At 42.0% G+C, this 15,764-nt stretch overlaps 1 protein-coding gene across 6 annotated transcripts in view; it reads right to left on the bottom strand.

Annotated features, from left to right (window-relative positions):
- ENOX1 (ecto-NOX disulfide-thiol exchanger 1) overlaps positions 1-15,764 on the bottom strand; it is a 508,731-nt gene that overhangs the window by 36,255 nt on the left and 456,712 nt on the right. For all 6 annotated transcript variants that reach the window (XM_075128654.1, XM_048851020.2, XM_048851038.2 and 3 more), the window contains 2 exons: positions 13,366-13,550; positions 214-321 (listed from right to left, as the gene is read on the bottom strand). In XM_075128654.1, coding sequence (XP_074984755.1) covers positions 214-321; positions 13,366-13,550 — 293 coding nt within the window. The remainder of the gene's footprint in view (positions 1-213; positions 322-13,365; positions 13,551-15,764) is intronic.

Genomic DNA, 15,764 nt, shown 5'->3' with positions numbered 1-15,764 from the left:
GACAAGAGTTCAATTTCACTTTCAATTTCAGTTCCCCCAAACAATACTACCAATTAACTTCAACTAACCTTTGTAAATGCTCATTAGATCACACACAGGTCATATATTAATCACATTGAAGTCAATGGCCAAACTTTCACTGATTTCAAAGGTGTAGGATCAGGCCCCCTGGTGTAGTCCTAAATAAGGATTATGCTCAATGAAAGCACTCACCTGCTCCTGAAGAACTTTAAGCCTGGCTTGTGTATGTGTTTGTTCTTCTTTTGCTTGCTCCAGTTCGGATTTTTTGTTATTTAATTCTTCCTGTATACTCAGCAATTGCTGGGTAGGTGAAAAGAGTGATTAGCACCATCAGAATCTGAGCAATCTTAAATATTGTAAATCCTCACTGCAAGCAACATTTTTCAAGTTATTTCTATATTTATTATTGTTACTAAGTCTGTTGTGTCTAAGTTGAACAAGATGTAAATTACTTCCATCTGCATTTCCTTCCACAGCAGTACTACACAAGGAATGCATTTGAAAATGTGCAGTTAAAGTATTTGTTACACTAAAGCACAAACACTTGGTAGAGTATATCATCCACAGAAGGACTGTCACATCCATCTGAACAACAACCTTATTTGTAGAAGTATATGCTGTGGTTTTAACAATACTAGGGTAAACACTACAGTGCATGCATAATTCACAAGCACAGCCCTTTACTCTAATTAGTCACTGGCCCAAAGCCATTTCATTCAACACAAAGCAATATTCTGGAAAGCATTTGCACTTATTTGCCAAAAAGACTAAACATTTATTTTCTTCTCATGCTATGATGGTGATGTGTTATTAGATCAGCAAGACGGATGTCCTACAATCAATGTATCAGCCAAGAAAACTGCTGATATGATCTGTCAAAACACAAAACGATGACCAAAAGATTATTTTTATGCAGAGAATTTCTGAAATGTAGAGACTTTAAGGGCTTGGCTCCCCTCATCTTATCCAGTTATAAGTCATGAACAGCCATTGGGACTTGCCAGGAACTGGTCACTAGATTCAACTAATTCTGAAACTGGTTATGTATTTCGGAAAAGAGAGGACAAGTACTAGACCCTGCTGAAGAGCAGGAAAATACAATCAAGAGATTACAAACTGGTTTAGTATCTCTCCCTTTAGTAATCAAGCAAGGAAAATTTATTTGCTGTGCAAACATGGTACGTTGATTACTATTTTTTAAAAAGGTGGGTAAGTGAACAATTGCATTAGTAGCAAGAAACTTCAGTTATTGGTGTTATACATAGTAAACATTTAAGGCTTAATTTACCCAGGTGCTTAGTACCGATAACTCTCTGACTTCAGCTGATGCTGTGGGTGTTTAGCAGGCCCTTTTAGTGCATAAATTTTATATCATGTAGTTAGCAGTATTAAGCATCAAAGTTTCTTCTTCAATGCTATGTGAAGCCTGCTTTTAGAGATGTGTGGAAATGTCTGAAGCATCAAGGCTTGAGTAGCGATTGATACAGAATTTCTGATGTGGATGACTACCAGCTGGATGGATTAATTCAACGTTTTAAAGGTCTCTAACACTGCCATTACACACACACACACACACACACCATTTTCCAATTAATTGTGCTCAATTTCCAGGGTGATTCAGAAAATCCAGAGCATCGCATTCCATCAGACAATGTATAGCCACATGAAGCCAAACAAATAATCATTTATGAACTGGAATGTCCCATTTAGTAACATGCTAAATAGCTTACCCGTTTATACAAATTGGGCCACAACACATATCTAAACTGATTGACAAAGTGTGCATATCAAGTGGAAGCAAATATCAAAAATGGTTTCAGTCCCACTGGTTCCTGGGCTAGACAGTCTACATAAACTTCTTCCTATGAACACTGCCAGACTTTTTAACCTCCAGTAGCATTGCTGTGTCACCACAGCTAGATGGAAGTAAATTTTAATAAATCACCTTTTTATATTTCAGATTAACAGCCGTGTTAGTCTGTATTCGCAAAAAGAAAAGGAGTACTTGTGGCACCTTAGAGACTAACCAATTTATTTGAGCATAAGCTTTCGTGAGGTGCCACAAGTACTCCTTTTCTTTTTATATTTGTGACTTCAATCCAAACTATAGCTAGGTTGCTTTAGTGCAGTGGTCCCCAAACTGTGGGTCACGTCCCCCTAGTGGGGCATGGAGGAATGTTCAAAGGGACATGGTGGGGCTCAGACCAGCCACCATGGGTGGCGGTGATGGTGGTGAGGGAGTGCCATCCGGCCCCGCTCTTCCCCCAGCCCCATCTCCCAGCCGCAGCTGCTGCCCTGGCTCCAGCTGTGACTCGACGGCCGGCTCCCAGCCCCCACTCTCACCCCTCAGCCCCCGTTTCTGGCCCCTGGCCCAGCCACGACTCCACTCGCGGCCAGGGCAGGATATGGACACATTCCATTACTGGGAAGCAGGGAGCCCGAGAGGAAAAGTTTGGACACCACAGCTTTAGTGGCTTCTCACTCCTAGGTTCTTTTGAAGCCTTGAAGCTATATATGTTTTAAGAATTATGAGCAGAAAATGCAGCTGGATCTGCTGTGTGGTCTGAGGCAGCTAATAAAGGTAGCGTAAACTTGATGCGGTGAGAACATGGAAAAGGTGAGCACCTAGTCAATCTGTACATCACTGTTATTAAATATACACATTCATTACAGTTACTTGGGAATTTTCTGTTGGAACATTTTTCTGTCAGAAAACGCCGATTCATTACAATTGACATGTTCTGCAGGGGCGTGTCAAAATTCCAATGAAAATCTGGCAGGTTTCTGACAGAGCCCTTCCTGCCAGATTACCCACCCCTCTTGCTCCATCCTGCGAGTTGCTGGGGAGCCAGGACTTCCTGACTTCTCAGTAGCCTGCTTTGTGGATTGAGTGGCACCTGAGAGCCTAGAAGCCTTGGGAGCCCCAGCTTCCAGGCTTCTCGGTAGCTTGGTTCTCTGCCTGGCTGGCTTCCTGGGCTGCTTTCCTGGAAGATTTGTGGGTTGCCATCTTGTGAAGAATTGTCAGATTTCTTTTTCTTTTCTCTACAGAAAAATAAATGTTCAAAATCTCAGAATTTTTCACAGAAAAATCTCACAAATTTTTCCGCCTGCCTGGGCCTGAGCGCGAAGCTGCTGCCTGCTTCTCAACCCTTCCAGGCTTCCCACGCAAACAGCTGATTTGCTGGAAACTGGGGCGGGGGGGGGGAGAGAAGCAGAGCGGGGCGGCGCGTTCAGGGGAGGGGGCAGAGGTGGAGGGGAGGTGAGCTGGGGCTAAGCGCGGGGCGGGGAGCTGCCGGTGGGTGCTCTGCACCCACCAAATTTTCCCCGTGGGTGCTCCAGCCCCGGAGCACCCACGGAGTTGGCGCCTAAGGTGCCACTTTTGGCCGGCTGTTAAATTTAGAAGCCCTTTTAGAACCAGTTGTCCCTCATGGGACAACCTCGTGGGACAACCGGTTCTTAAAGGGCTTCTAAATTTAACAACTGGTTCCAGTGAACCAGTGCGAACCAGCTCCAGCTCACAACTGGGCACCGGGGTCCAGGAGGGACTCGGGGCCCAGCGGCAAGTGGGACACCAGCCTGTAGAAGGCTGGAAACGCTAATTCCCTGGACGACCATCAGGAGGTGCCGCAGGGGTGAGTCCCACCCCACTACAGAGCCCTTTACTAAATATTTGTTCCCCATGTAGCTGCTCACAGACTATAATCAAGTGCTTTTAGCACAGCCACCAAAGTGCTCGCTCATTTGTTCAACTATCAACTCCCTCCGACCACTTTATCTACAGTGTGAACATTTACTGAAGAGGCCCCAGTTTTCCATAACTTTAATACAGCTCCTGCATTCTCTTCAATCAGCAATTCTGCAATTTTTTCAGTGAAAAGTGGTCAGCCTTTTACGGACAAGATCTATTTGTTCTAAATCCATGACATGTATTGCTCATGGCTCTGTTATACCTTAGATGTTTGCAGAGGTTTATCCTCTACGAGTCACTGGTTTGAAAGCTGCACAGGTCTACACTGAACAAAAATAATCATCCACAGATGGAGGGGCAGCAATAGCTCAGTGGTTTGAGCATTGGCCTGCTAAACCGAGGGTTGTGAGCTGAATCCTTGAGGGGGCCATTTAGGGATCTGGGGCAAAAATAAGGGACAGTACTTGGTCTGGTCCTGTTTTGAGTAGGGGGTTGGACTAGATGACCTCCTGAGGTCCCTTCCAACCCTGATATTCTATGATTTGGTAATCTATGAAAGATGAACTTCTGGAATAGGTCCAGGTCATCTGAGGAGCTCTTGCCTCCAGCCAGTCTGCTCTCCAGGAGCCAAAGACTAGAGGTCCAGTCTGATACTAACTGTATTGTGTTTTCCCTTTTTAAGCTCCTCCCTCCAAGTCTGACCTCTCTCACAGCTGGGGTTGGACAGGGCCAACTGAGCCCACATAAACTCATTAATCCTGTGTGTCCCAATGTGAGATTTGTATACCACCATCACAAGGAGTTTGCTTACATTACCACTGACTCTCCTGTATCTGCTTTATACATAATTAGAAATTTTCAGTCTCCAGGGCTATTAATCTCAAATCATTCATGAGGACTAAAATAGCTGTTATCAAAGCAAACAGGCATATTATAAAAGGTAGCTTTTTTTTTTAAAACACATTCCCTATCTCCAATGCAGGCCTACCTCTTGGTGCATATTACTGTACTATATGCTGTCCTGCTGCCACCAGTAAAGTTCAGTATCACCCAGACTGCACAGATCTCAAAAGTGCAGACAGAAAATTACCATCCTAAACCAATCTTCTCTTTTCATGAAACATTAAATATAGAAGGCATTCTAGAAGCCAGCTGAATTACTCAGGCTGTGTGCAATGTGGTGCCAGCATGGCTGGAAATGCTAACATCCATACAAAACAGAATACCCCCCAAACATATAAAAATCCCCAAAGGGAAAGCAATAGCTTTCTGTTTATGATCATCACATAGCCACTGAATACTTCCCCAAGACCTGCATTTACCAAAAGAAATGCTGTGTGTATCAATTTAATATATATTATATACATGCATATACACATATGTGCATAAGTAGACACCCCACCCCCCAAGAACAACGGACAAACCTTCCCTAGTGAACAGCTCCACCATGAAAACATTGTTTATAACCAGCTATCTAAATAGCCCAACAAGCACATTCTAGAAATAGACCATAAGACCTTAGGTCATATTTCAGACTGCAAGGTTTTTAGGATATTAAAAAAGAACCCCAGCAATTCCAATATATTTAGCTGTTATACCATGCTTCTACTGTTGCTCTTTTGGTCACAATTTTGTTTAGTGCTGCTGGAAATGAAACACAAAATGATCATAATAATTTAACTTTACTAAAAAGTAAAGTACATTACACTTGCTGTAATGAACATCTCTGAGGAAGTAGCCAAGTTTGTTATAACAAGGTATTCATTACAGCATACCTTGTCCACTCAGTTACCTGGGAGGGGATATGAGATCTCCTCCCAGCCTCTGGAATGGCTGTGGCATATCCACTGAGGAGGATTTGCAGCACACCAGTTAAATTAGACTACCAGACATCAGAGGGTGACAGTTTTCAGTCACTAACAATATAGGACCTGATCTAGCAACCTTTGCTCATGTGACAAGTTCCTCATGCATGAATGGAACTATTTCCCCTGGGGCAGACTTGAATCAGAGACCTAGTGGTGGAAGTCTCCCTATCTCATTATGAATTCCATTAGCCATCCAGGCTAGCAATTCCTTTTTTTAAAAGCAAAACCCAGTCAAGTCAATCAAAACTTTATTCTACACAAATAAAGAGAATTTAAAATCTTCAAAATGGAAAAGGACAAAAATCAGCAAGGGTAAATGTGTTTCAAGCTCCTTTGAGGCTTTTTACAAACAATGGAAGAAAAGAATGTAACCATTTCTTGGCAGAATTCTCGTTAGGTTAAAGAAAAAAATGAAGCAGAATGAAGGAACACACACACACACACACACACACACACACACTTTGCAGCCATCAAACCCATTAGCTCTATGGATTAGTTACAATATTAAGTTTGTACACTACTAAATCAGGATTTCATATCATAAATGGCCAGTGCACGGCAGCCTTGAACAATGGGAGTGCAACTTCCCAGCTGAGCAAATATGCATTAGTAACAAGACACTGATGAGACCAGACAAATCACCAAGGAAACAAGAAAATGTGAAAGACAAGTCAAAGGAGCTGGCAGCACGTGCTTTAGAAATGAGTTATAAATGAAGCTAGCCACACTGCAGCATTTATATTAACATACGACCAGGCCTAATATGAGACTGGACAAATTAAAAAGGCAATTAATGAATTTTTAAAAATTACAGTGAAGGGAAATGCAGCATATCAGTTAGGCGAAGGGTATGGCACTTACCTCTCTTGTTCCCCAGGCCTGCCCACTTTACAGAATACATTAGGATCTCACTATCTGGGAGGCTGATGGGATTTGTAATGGAAGAAGGATCTAAATCCTGACCTGGCGGACGGGCACTGTGCTGATTAAGAGCCCTGTGCATTTGCTGCTACTGGCTCCAGCTGGCCAGGGCTCCACCCTGAGCAGTGAACCTGGCTGGTCTTGTAACCAGGAACAAAGGGCACACTCACCTGGTAGCAGCATGAATGTTAATCAATTGTTCTTTATTTGGGGTGGGACAAGCATGCCCCCATAGGTAAAGGCATTAGGCAGGCTTACCTCTTGGTGCATATTACAGTACTATATGCCGTCCTGCTGCCACCTTGAGTGTGAAGTCTCAATGCTGCACAGCAGAGGGCAGGGCTGAGCCCAAGACAGGCAGACACATATAGAATGAGACATTCATCAGGCTTCAATTTCATACATTTGTTTTGTACTTAGAAGGGATGACAATTTCATTCTATAAAAGTAGAGCACTGAATGGTATGTCTATTTCTCCATGTGACCACAAATTGCATGAAACCACTTCTCCATAACCATAGCATCCTCATATTTAACAAACCCACTTAGATTTTAGATTTTCTTTTTCTTTTTCAAAGAGAAATATTTGATTGATCTTTAAAGCAAAGTTAAAAAAAAACTTACACATTGAGGCTAGAGAAACTACATAGATTAACAGAAAGCCTTGAAGTTGGTCTAGATAAAAATTACTGGTCTACTGTAAAAAGAAAAGGAGTACTTGTGGCACCTTAGAGACTAACAAATTTATTTGAGCATAAGTTTTCAGGAGCTACAGCTCTCTAAGGTGCCACAAGTACTCCTTTTCTTTTTGCAGATACAGACTAACACAGCTGCTACTCTGAAAACTGGTCTACTCTACTTTGCAAAGGTTCATGTTTTGAGCTGACTCAAATTTGCCACGAATTTCAATTTTACCATTCATCTTTAAAGAAATAAGTATTCACCACTAAGGCTGGGATTTTCAAAAGTGCTCAGCGCTAGCCTAACTTTGCTTCCATTGACTTCATGGGAGCAGAATTAGGCCAACGTCAAATGCTTTTGAAAATTCCACGCTAAAGCTAAGAGTAATATAACCAGCGGGAGAAGTCTAGTGTTTAAGGATTTCCTGCAAGAGGGCTAGACTATAATCTTCATGTAGACATCAGTCAGTGTGCTTTCTACTAGGATGTCTACCTTAGGCTTTTTTTCCCCTAAAGTTTCGTACCGCTGCTGTTACCACTTCAGCTCCATCACTGGTGGCAGCTGTCGGGGTACAAAGGCAGTTCAACCATGTATAATCTCAGAACAGATCTAGATGACCTGGTAGTTAAAACCTCAGTGGGGCCTTATTTACACTAAGACTTCCATTGCTGCTACCACTTGTGGAGCTGAACTCGTGATAGCTACGGGAGGAAATTTTAGGGGGAAATGCCCGCAGTAAACAATGCCTTAGGTAGGGGTTGCCACATTTGGAGGAAAACTCCAGTCTCCCATTCTGAGATAAACTAAATCATTGTCATGTAAACCTATTGGTGCACTTCATTAATTATTATTTAAGTATGAACAGCAGCAGGTAGGTATTTGATGGCAAGCCTAATGGGATGTGAAATTCAAAGCGTAAAGGAAAGAGTGCTTAAGCATCCTTTGGCCTGGCCTACACCTAAAACTTAGGTTGACCTAGCGATGTCACTCAAGGCTGTGAAAAATTTCACACACTGTGTGATGCAGTTAGGTGGCTCTAACACCCACTGTATATGTAGCTAGGTTGACAGAAGAAATGTTCCATTGACCTAGCGACTTCCTTCTGAGAGGGTGAATCTACTACAGTGACGGAAAAACCCCTTCTGTTGTTGTAGTAAGTACTGTATCTACACTACAGTGGCATAGCTGCAGTGCTGCATCTGTACAGATGTCATGCTTGTAGAACAGACATACTGTTACTGAGCCACTTCCTCCCCCTTCCCAGAAACAGGGCTACTTGTTTTCAGAATTCAAATGTCATTCAGTAATGCCAGATTCTTGCTACTGCTGTTGCTCTTTGTAAATTTATAGATCAAATTAAGATTCATACTCTGGAAAGCAACAAAAATACTTTCAACTTAATCACTCTAGTATATTTATTCAGCAGGTAAAAAGTGAATATAAGGGTGATATTTTTTCCTCTCATTTACTCTCCTCTCTAATACTGCATTTTCAGAAGAAACAGGTTAATCTTGAGCATGTGTATGCTGGGCGACATGTTGAGTAAATGTTTGGTGAGTACGGAGTGGAAGGATGAAATAGAATAAATAAGCCCTTCTGTAGTTAGGATATACTAATGAATATAACCCACAACGAGCCCCATCCACCTGACTATGCTATGAATCTTAGCATTCATCTGCTGCCGGAACATTCACGCTTAAGGATGAATGGGTTGTTATAGTGGTCATGACAGCCCTGGATTTTGTGATTTTCAGGCTTTTACAAAAGTATCTGTGACTTTTGGCATTTGGGAAAGTTTGCATGTGAGTGAATGGAATGGATGTGATAGGAAAATCTTCTTTGAGACCTTGAGACCTGTCTCTAAGGTGCCACAAGTACTCCTTTTCTTTTTGCGAATACAGACTAACACGGCTGTTACTCTGAAACCTAAACACTGATTGAGGTTCATGGGAGTTTAGACAGTAGATTAGCCACAAGGAAGAAGTAAAGAAAAAGGTCCCACATAGATCCATCCTACAAGTTACTGAACTCATCCCTGTGAAGAAATATGCTCTCAGCCCTCGCCCACTGAAGTCAATGGGATCATGCTGATACACGATTTGCCCACCACCTCTATGTAAAAGATAATGTTTTTCATTCCAACTATGACAGAGTCTGGCTTACGTAATTTAATTCTCAGAGGGTAACATCTAGCAGAATAGTGAGGACTTTTCAAAAGTGCTCAGCATTGGCCTAACATGGCTCCCATTAAAGTGAATGGTCAAACTCCAATGCACTCCAGCAAAGTTAGGTGAATGCTGAGTGCTTTTGAAAATCTCACCAATGGTTATTACTATTTGCTAAATAATGATGGCATCCTTTATGATATTTGAAATGCAGATAATGACATGGTCCATAATCAACCAATTTACAGAGTAGGGCCTAGTTCCTCTAAAGTATTTAGGTATCTAACTTCCATTGATTTCATATGAATATCTTTGAGGAAGAGCCTGAAACCTGACAAGTGTTGGGCACCTCCAGCTCCCAGTGACTTCAGTGGGAGATGCAGGATGCTCAGCAAAACAACGCAAAGGCCATGACAACTAGAGGACAGTTCTGTCTAAGACCTGGGTTCAAACTGGCCATTTGTTATCACAGAACTTGCACTGTATGAATTGTTTGCATTGTAAATAGCAGAACAAAGGTTCTTTTGCAGGCTAATCCTTTCCCTCTTAATATTTTTAACAATGTTTTTGTGACATTTCCTTTGTTCAGTATGACTTTTCTGTGACTCTTCCTAAAGATGGCCAAGTCAAATCCTCGCTCCTGTTCTTCATAAGTCTCAACTGAAATAATGTTACCAAGGTAGTGTGAGGACACAGCAAAAGGTCCACACAATAGTACAGTCTACAGGCCAATACTGTTAATACTCTGATAAATAATTCTCTAAGGAATTCATAAAGTCACCTGGTATGCATTAAAAATTAATCAAAATGAACTTCAGCATCGCTCAGAATATATGTCATCTATAATCTCTATATGGTAAAAACCCATGTCCTGTTGTCTGGGCATTTTCAGTCATTTCACACTAGGGAGGCAAGATTCAAATATACTTAGCATTGAGTGATTAACATCAGATCCTAAAATATCTAACCTGTTCCCCCAAAACGACACTGGAATTACATTCTGAAAGCAAAATCTCTCTGATCACAGAGTTTCCTTACATGGATTCCAGCGGTGAGATGCTCAAATACAGAGCAATTTGAAAAGGTATATATTTTGTATGTGTGTCCCCGTATAGCAGTGGTTCCCAAACTTGGAACGCCGCTTGTGCAGGGAAGCCCCTGGTGGGCCTGGCCGGTTTGTTTACCTGCCATGTCCGCAGGTTCAGCCAATCATGGCTCCCACTTCCCGCGGTTTGCTGTGCCAGGCCAATGGGGGCTGCGGGAAGTGGCGCGGGCCGAGGGACATACTGGCCACCGAACAAGCAGTGTCCCAAGTTTGGGAACCACTGCTATATAGAAATACATGGAAGCTAACACCACCTATACAGAAGTGACAAGTTAATTCAATTTCCATCTTCAAATCAGGTACAGTGTACCTCATTTGTTACCATGGATACAAGACATTATTTCCATTTGTTTGAGACCTCATAGTGGGTATGAAATTAAATGGTGACACAAATTCATGGAGGAAGTTAACTCAAAAACACATAACTTCAATGCCTGAGCTGCTATTACACATTTTTCGACAACATAAATTGCTAGATTGCTATGACTGCCTATATGGTATACTTCATGAGCAAATATCTATGTGATTTTGCTGATAATGCTTTTGAGCAACAGAAGTGGTGAGAGAAGAGAAAATAATCACTCATTTCATCAGTCCTGTAAGTGTGCAAAAGAAACCTGAAAAATCACCAGATATTTGGAGTGCATTAAAAATACATCAGTGTTGCATTATTTGCTACTGTTTGGCACCAAGTCTGTGCACAGAAAATTCCTTGACGCTCAAAATGCATCCATTTTCTCAGCCAGACCTGCTCTTCAACTGCAGCTCAAATCAATTATTCTTTAGTTTTCGAAGTGAGAGGGAGGAAGGGGTTTGTGGTTGCAGGGGAGTGGGTGTGAATGGAAAGGAAGGATGAGGAACTGGTTTTTTTAATGTGTAGGTAGGGCTCAGGAACTCGGTGGAAACCAGTTCATCTTGTCTTAAATTAAATATAATATATACACAACAAGATAAAAGGGAATGAGAGAGGTCTTCTTGTTAAACCATTACCAGCCAAGACCTGGATGTGTGTTTAATATTTCATATAGAGCCTGATTTTCATAGGTGCTGTACACATGCTATGCTGATGGATTTCAATTGAAGCTGTCAATCTTCAGTATTTCCGAAAACCAAACTCAGATTTCATAGGTTATACCTAAATGAGAGGCCAATTTCTAAATATTCCTGGATGAATCACAGGAAAAGTGTAAATGTCGTGGCGTGTCACAAGTGCTACTAACAACCCAAACACATCTACTCAAACCCATTACAATCATCCGCAAAAGTGACCCAACCCAGCTCCATTCAGCTGTTGAACCTGCTAACAACTTCCCAACAAGACTCCTCATCTCTGCAATCCTCAGCATATCCTCAAATTGGCTTAACTACAGCCCCTTTTCCAACTTCTTGAACCTTTTGTAATCCTCCCCCATAGGAAGTTGGTTGGCTTGATCCCAGATGTCAAACTAGCAAAAATTCAAAAACTCACAGCAAAATGTCAAGGATTTAAAAAACCACGGAGGATGGGAAACTACAGTTGGTGTGACACAGATCGATAGTGGATAATAAACGGTGGGTTTTCTCTTAACACGCTTGGTTAACAATATTGGTATCTGGCTGAAGTTTCAATCCTAATTCAATTAAAATTCCAGGGCCTGATTCTCTTTTGCCCTTGCAGCACAGGTGACAATCTAAACCAGTGGCTAGTGAGTGTAAAAACACGACCACTTTGATTTGGTAGCATCTTATACACATTTGTACGGGTGTGAATGACTACACAAAGTGCAAGGCAACAGAGAACAGGCATTAAGGCTCAGATTTAGCAAAGCATGTGTTCAGGTGCTTAACTTGAATGAAGTCAGCAATACTTAAGCATGTGCTTAAGTAAGGATGAGATTATTCACATGCTTAAAGCATGTGCTTAGGTGCTTTGAGGCCTAAGGCACTTTAGCATCATATTTGAAGAGCAACTAATGCCTAATTTGTTAGTTCTCATATATTTTATTAAGAAATTACTCACTTAGGCCACAAATTCTCCCAATGTTGTAAAAGAAAGATGAGGGATCTGGGTGTTCATGTACAGATCTGTACTGAAGCTCACTCCTGGTCAGAAGGCAGAAGTCTGGGACCCCACAATGACTACTAACTGCAATGTCACAGAGAGGGGATTTATGACTTCCAATGATAATATCAGAAGTGGGAGCTGATTAACTGTTTGGAAACAGAAGATCCTTAGAAATAAAGGGTCAATCTATGGCTTTAAGTCACTGGCCACAGTAGAAGGAAAGTGGAGGTGTACTACACCAGCAGCAGCTTCTGGCGACATTATGTTTGACTCAGTCACAATGGGCCAGGTCCTCAGCTAGTGTAAATCAATCTAGCGCCACTGACTTCAGTGGTGGTATGTCAATTTATACTTGCTGAGGAGATGGACAAGTGTCTTTAGAAGTGTCATGGGAGCACAGGCCACAGCAGCCCTTGCTACAGCCTTTGCAGTGGTACTGTGTGTTCTCTCCCCTCGCGCACTGCACAGCTCTGATGCTGTTTAAGGCTGCTGGCGCTATGACCCATACCTGACCTGCGGCCTTTGGGGCACTGGCCATGCTAGGTTGGAAAAGGCTTCTTAAACCTGCTATTTTCTTGCAGAGCTAGGCCAACCCACGCTGCAATCACACGTCAGACTGCAGTGTAGACATCCCCTTTGTCAGCAGGTCTTTAATCCCTGTGGCCTGATGCTGCCATCTGTATACACCCAAAACAGCCTGCAGAAATCAGCAGGCATTTGAGTATGCAAAGAAATCATGGTCAGGCCCCTTACCATCTTAAAAAAACTGATTTTAGCACTGCAGAAATTTGCAGTGATTTTTTTCCTAACAAAAAATACCCCTTTTGCATATACATTATTGGGAAAAGGCATTAAAAATTGACTCATGTTACCTGCTGCATGCCTTGCATAGTCTGCTGCAGAAATTGCAACTGTTGGTCCTTTGTGAGACTTTCTTCTGTCCTAAAGAGTTGTCCTTTCTCTTGTTTTAGAAGCTCCACCTCATTTCTGTAAGCATCCAGCTGCCATCGGAGGCTGTCATTCTCTTCCTTCAGTGCATAAGCTTGGGCTGTTAGAGCTATGAGAAAATGAACATTCAAAAAAAAAATCCAATATGATGACTTATTTGCTGGCAGATAACATAGGGCATTGTTCAGACAAAACGGGATGCAGCATAAATCTATACAAGGTAAACACTCGACTCTTAAGTTTGGTCTAGAGAAATTAAACTGGTGAAAGCCTTAAGAATATTTGTAGAACATTTTGGGTATGTCTACACAGCACACTAAGCCCAAGCTCTGACTCAGGTTCATGCCCAAGCGCCCCTTCCATCCATACAGAAATGAGGCTGACTCGGGTCAGGAAACCCTCTTGACTGGGGCCTACGGACCCTGCAGGGTGGAGGGTCAGAGCCTAAGTCCCTCTGTGATGTGGGTCAGAGCCCAGGTACTTCGTAGTGTGGATGCAGCTCGAGTCTGAGTCGCCACTCTTGGGTCTGAAGAGTCCAGCACACACAAGAACTTCTCAAATGGTCTGCTAATGGTTTACAAAGAGTCTAATAGTTCGTTAGAAATAGCAGGACTAATAAACTGTCACAGCTTCATAGGTTCAATTTCAACTGGTTTGGTGCAAGAGTGAACACAGACAAGCTGAAATGGTTCAACTAGTCCTCCCTATTAATGCCCCACAGTACACTAAGGGCTTGTCTACAGGGGGACACTCAGGAAAGTTCATCCAAATTTAGTTAAATTGCATTTAACTCCTGTGTGGAAAACTCTTATTCAGAATCAAAATGTCCTAAATTTGATTTATCTTAATTCACTTTCCTGAGCATTTCTGTTTAGTCAAGCCCTAAGTGGCCTTGTGACATTTCCCAGGATGCACTACTTCTAGGAGCTAGCTGTGAATTGTTAGACAAAAGGAATTGCAAATGAAATTGTTTAGGACAGCACAAGTGTGAATATGGGGCAAAATAAACCAGTTTGGTATGACTAGTGTGGAGACACTTAATTGTTTACACTTAATCTGGTTCAGTAACAAATGGTTCAGTTCTTTAGTGCAGACAAGGCCTTATATAAATATCCTAAAGCAGGATTTCTTGACATGGAGGTAGGGACCCGCATGGGCAATTGCAAATAGGTGTCAGGGGGTCATGACAACCTTGCCTTTCTGATATTGCTAAATGGGAGGACAGATGTGTAATGGCTGGGAGAAGAGTGCTGACGGGAAGGAGAGAAGTTGAGAACCACTGCCCAAGAGAAATGTCCTAAGAGAGACTTCAGAAAATGACCTATTACTGACAACAGATGTCAGCAATAATTCTCTTCCAACCCCACCACCTCAAACTAGTGTTGAAAACGGTTTAGCTGTGAATGAATTTTTGACCCTGATTCTGAAACTGTGCTACAGCCCTGACTTAACACGGAGTCATTCATTTTTTTCTACAAGGGAGGTATCTACTCTTGACAGTTTCCTACCTGTGTCTCAGCAATGGTGCAGTCATACTGGTACAACTGATAGCATAAGCTGCAGTGGAGCTGAGATGCATGCATTTTGCCACCGAGTCACATATGGAGGTAAAAATGTCTGCTGAGCTCCACTAGAGAGTCACCATTTCTGAAAACGGGCATGACATTTCTGCGTGTGGGAGGGCATAATGATGAAAACGGTTTTGTTCTGTGTACATTAGCAGTTAATCATTTGACGGGGGCATAGTCAACAAGAGGTTATTTCCTAGTGAGATGAGGCCATAAATTGTTTCAATCACTCTTCATAGACTGGCTGCTAAATTTAGACATAGGTTTTAGGGAAGAAACTGATATCTAGTGCAAAGGCAAAATTCTTAAGTTCTTCAATTGGCAAAACTCTATTGACTTCACAGCTTTTGCCCAGCAATGTTATAGAAACTGACGTGACTGTTTAATATTTATACTATGGAAGCACCCAGAGGTTCCAGTCAAGATTAAGGCCCTGTTATGCTAGGGAGTTTTGGCTAAGTAAAGCTTTTTGGATTTGGTCCCAAGAGAGAGGAAATGTGGAAACTCCACTCCTGCATCCCTGCGAATTCCCTGGTTACGAGGAATCATTTAGACAGAGAAATTATGTCATAGAGCAAAATTATATAAAATACAAATGTTAAAAAAACAACACCCCCCCAAACAACAACCCAAAAAAACCCCCAAACAACAACCAACCTTGGCACTACAAGAACATTACTACATTTGCCGCACTGAAAGATACTGAAGTCATTTCCTTAGGAAGCTCGATTTGGCTCCTTTTCAATTTAGAATGG

This window comes from Caretta caretta, chromosome 1 (assembly GCF_965140235.1).
Source record: "Caretta caretta isolate rCarCar2 chromosome 1, rCarCar1.hap1, whole genome shotgun sequence".
Classification (NCBI taxonomy): Eukaryota; Metazoa; Chordata; order Testudines; family Cheloniidae; genus Caretta; species Caretta caretta.
The sequence above is the reverse complement of the archived record's forward strand: the minus strand, read 5'-3'. Positions and strand labels throughout refer to the sequence as shown.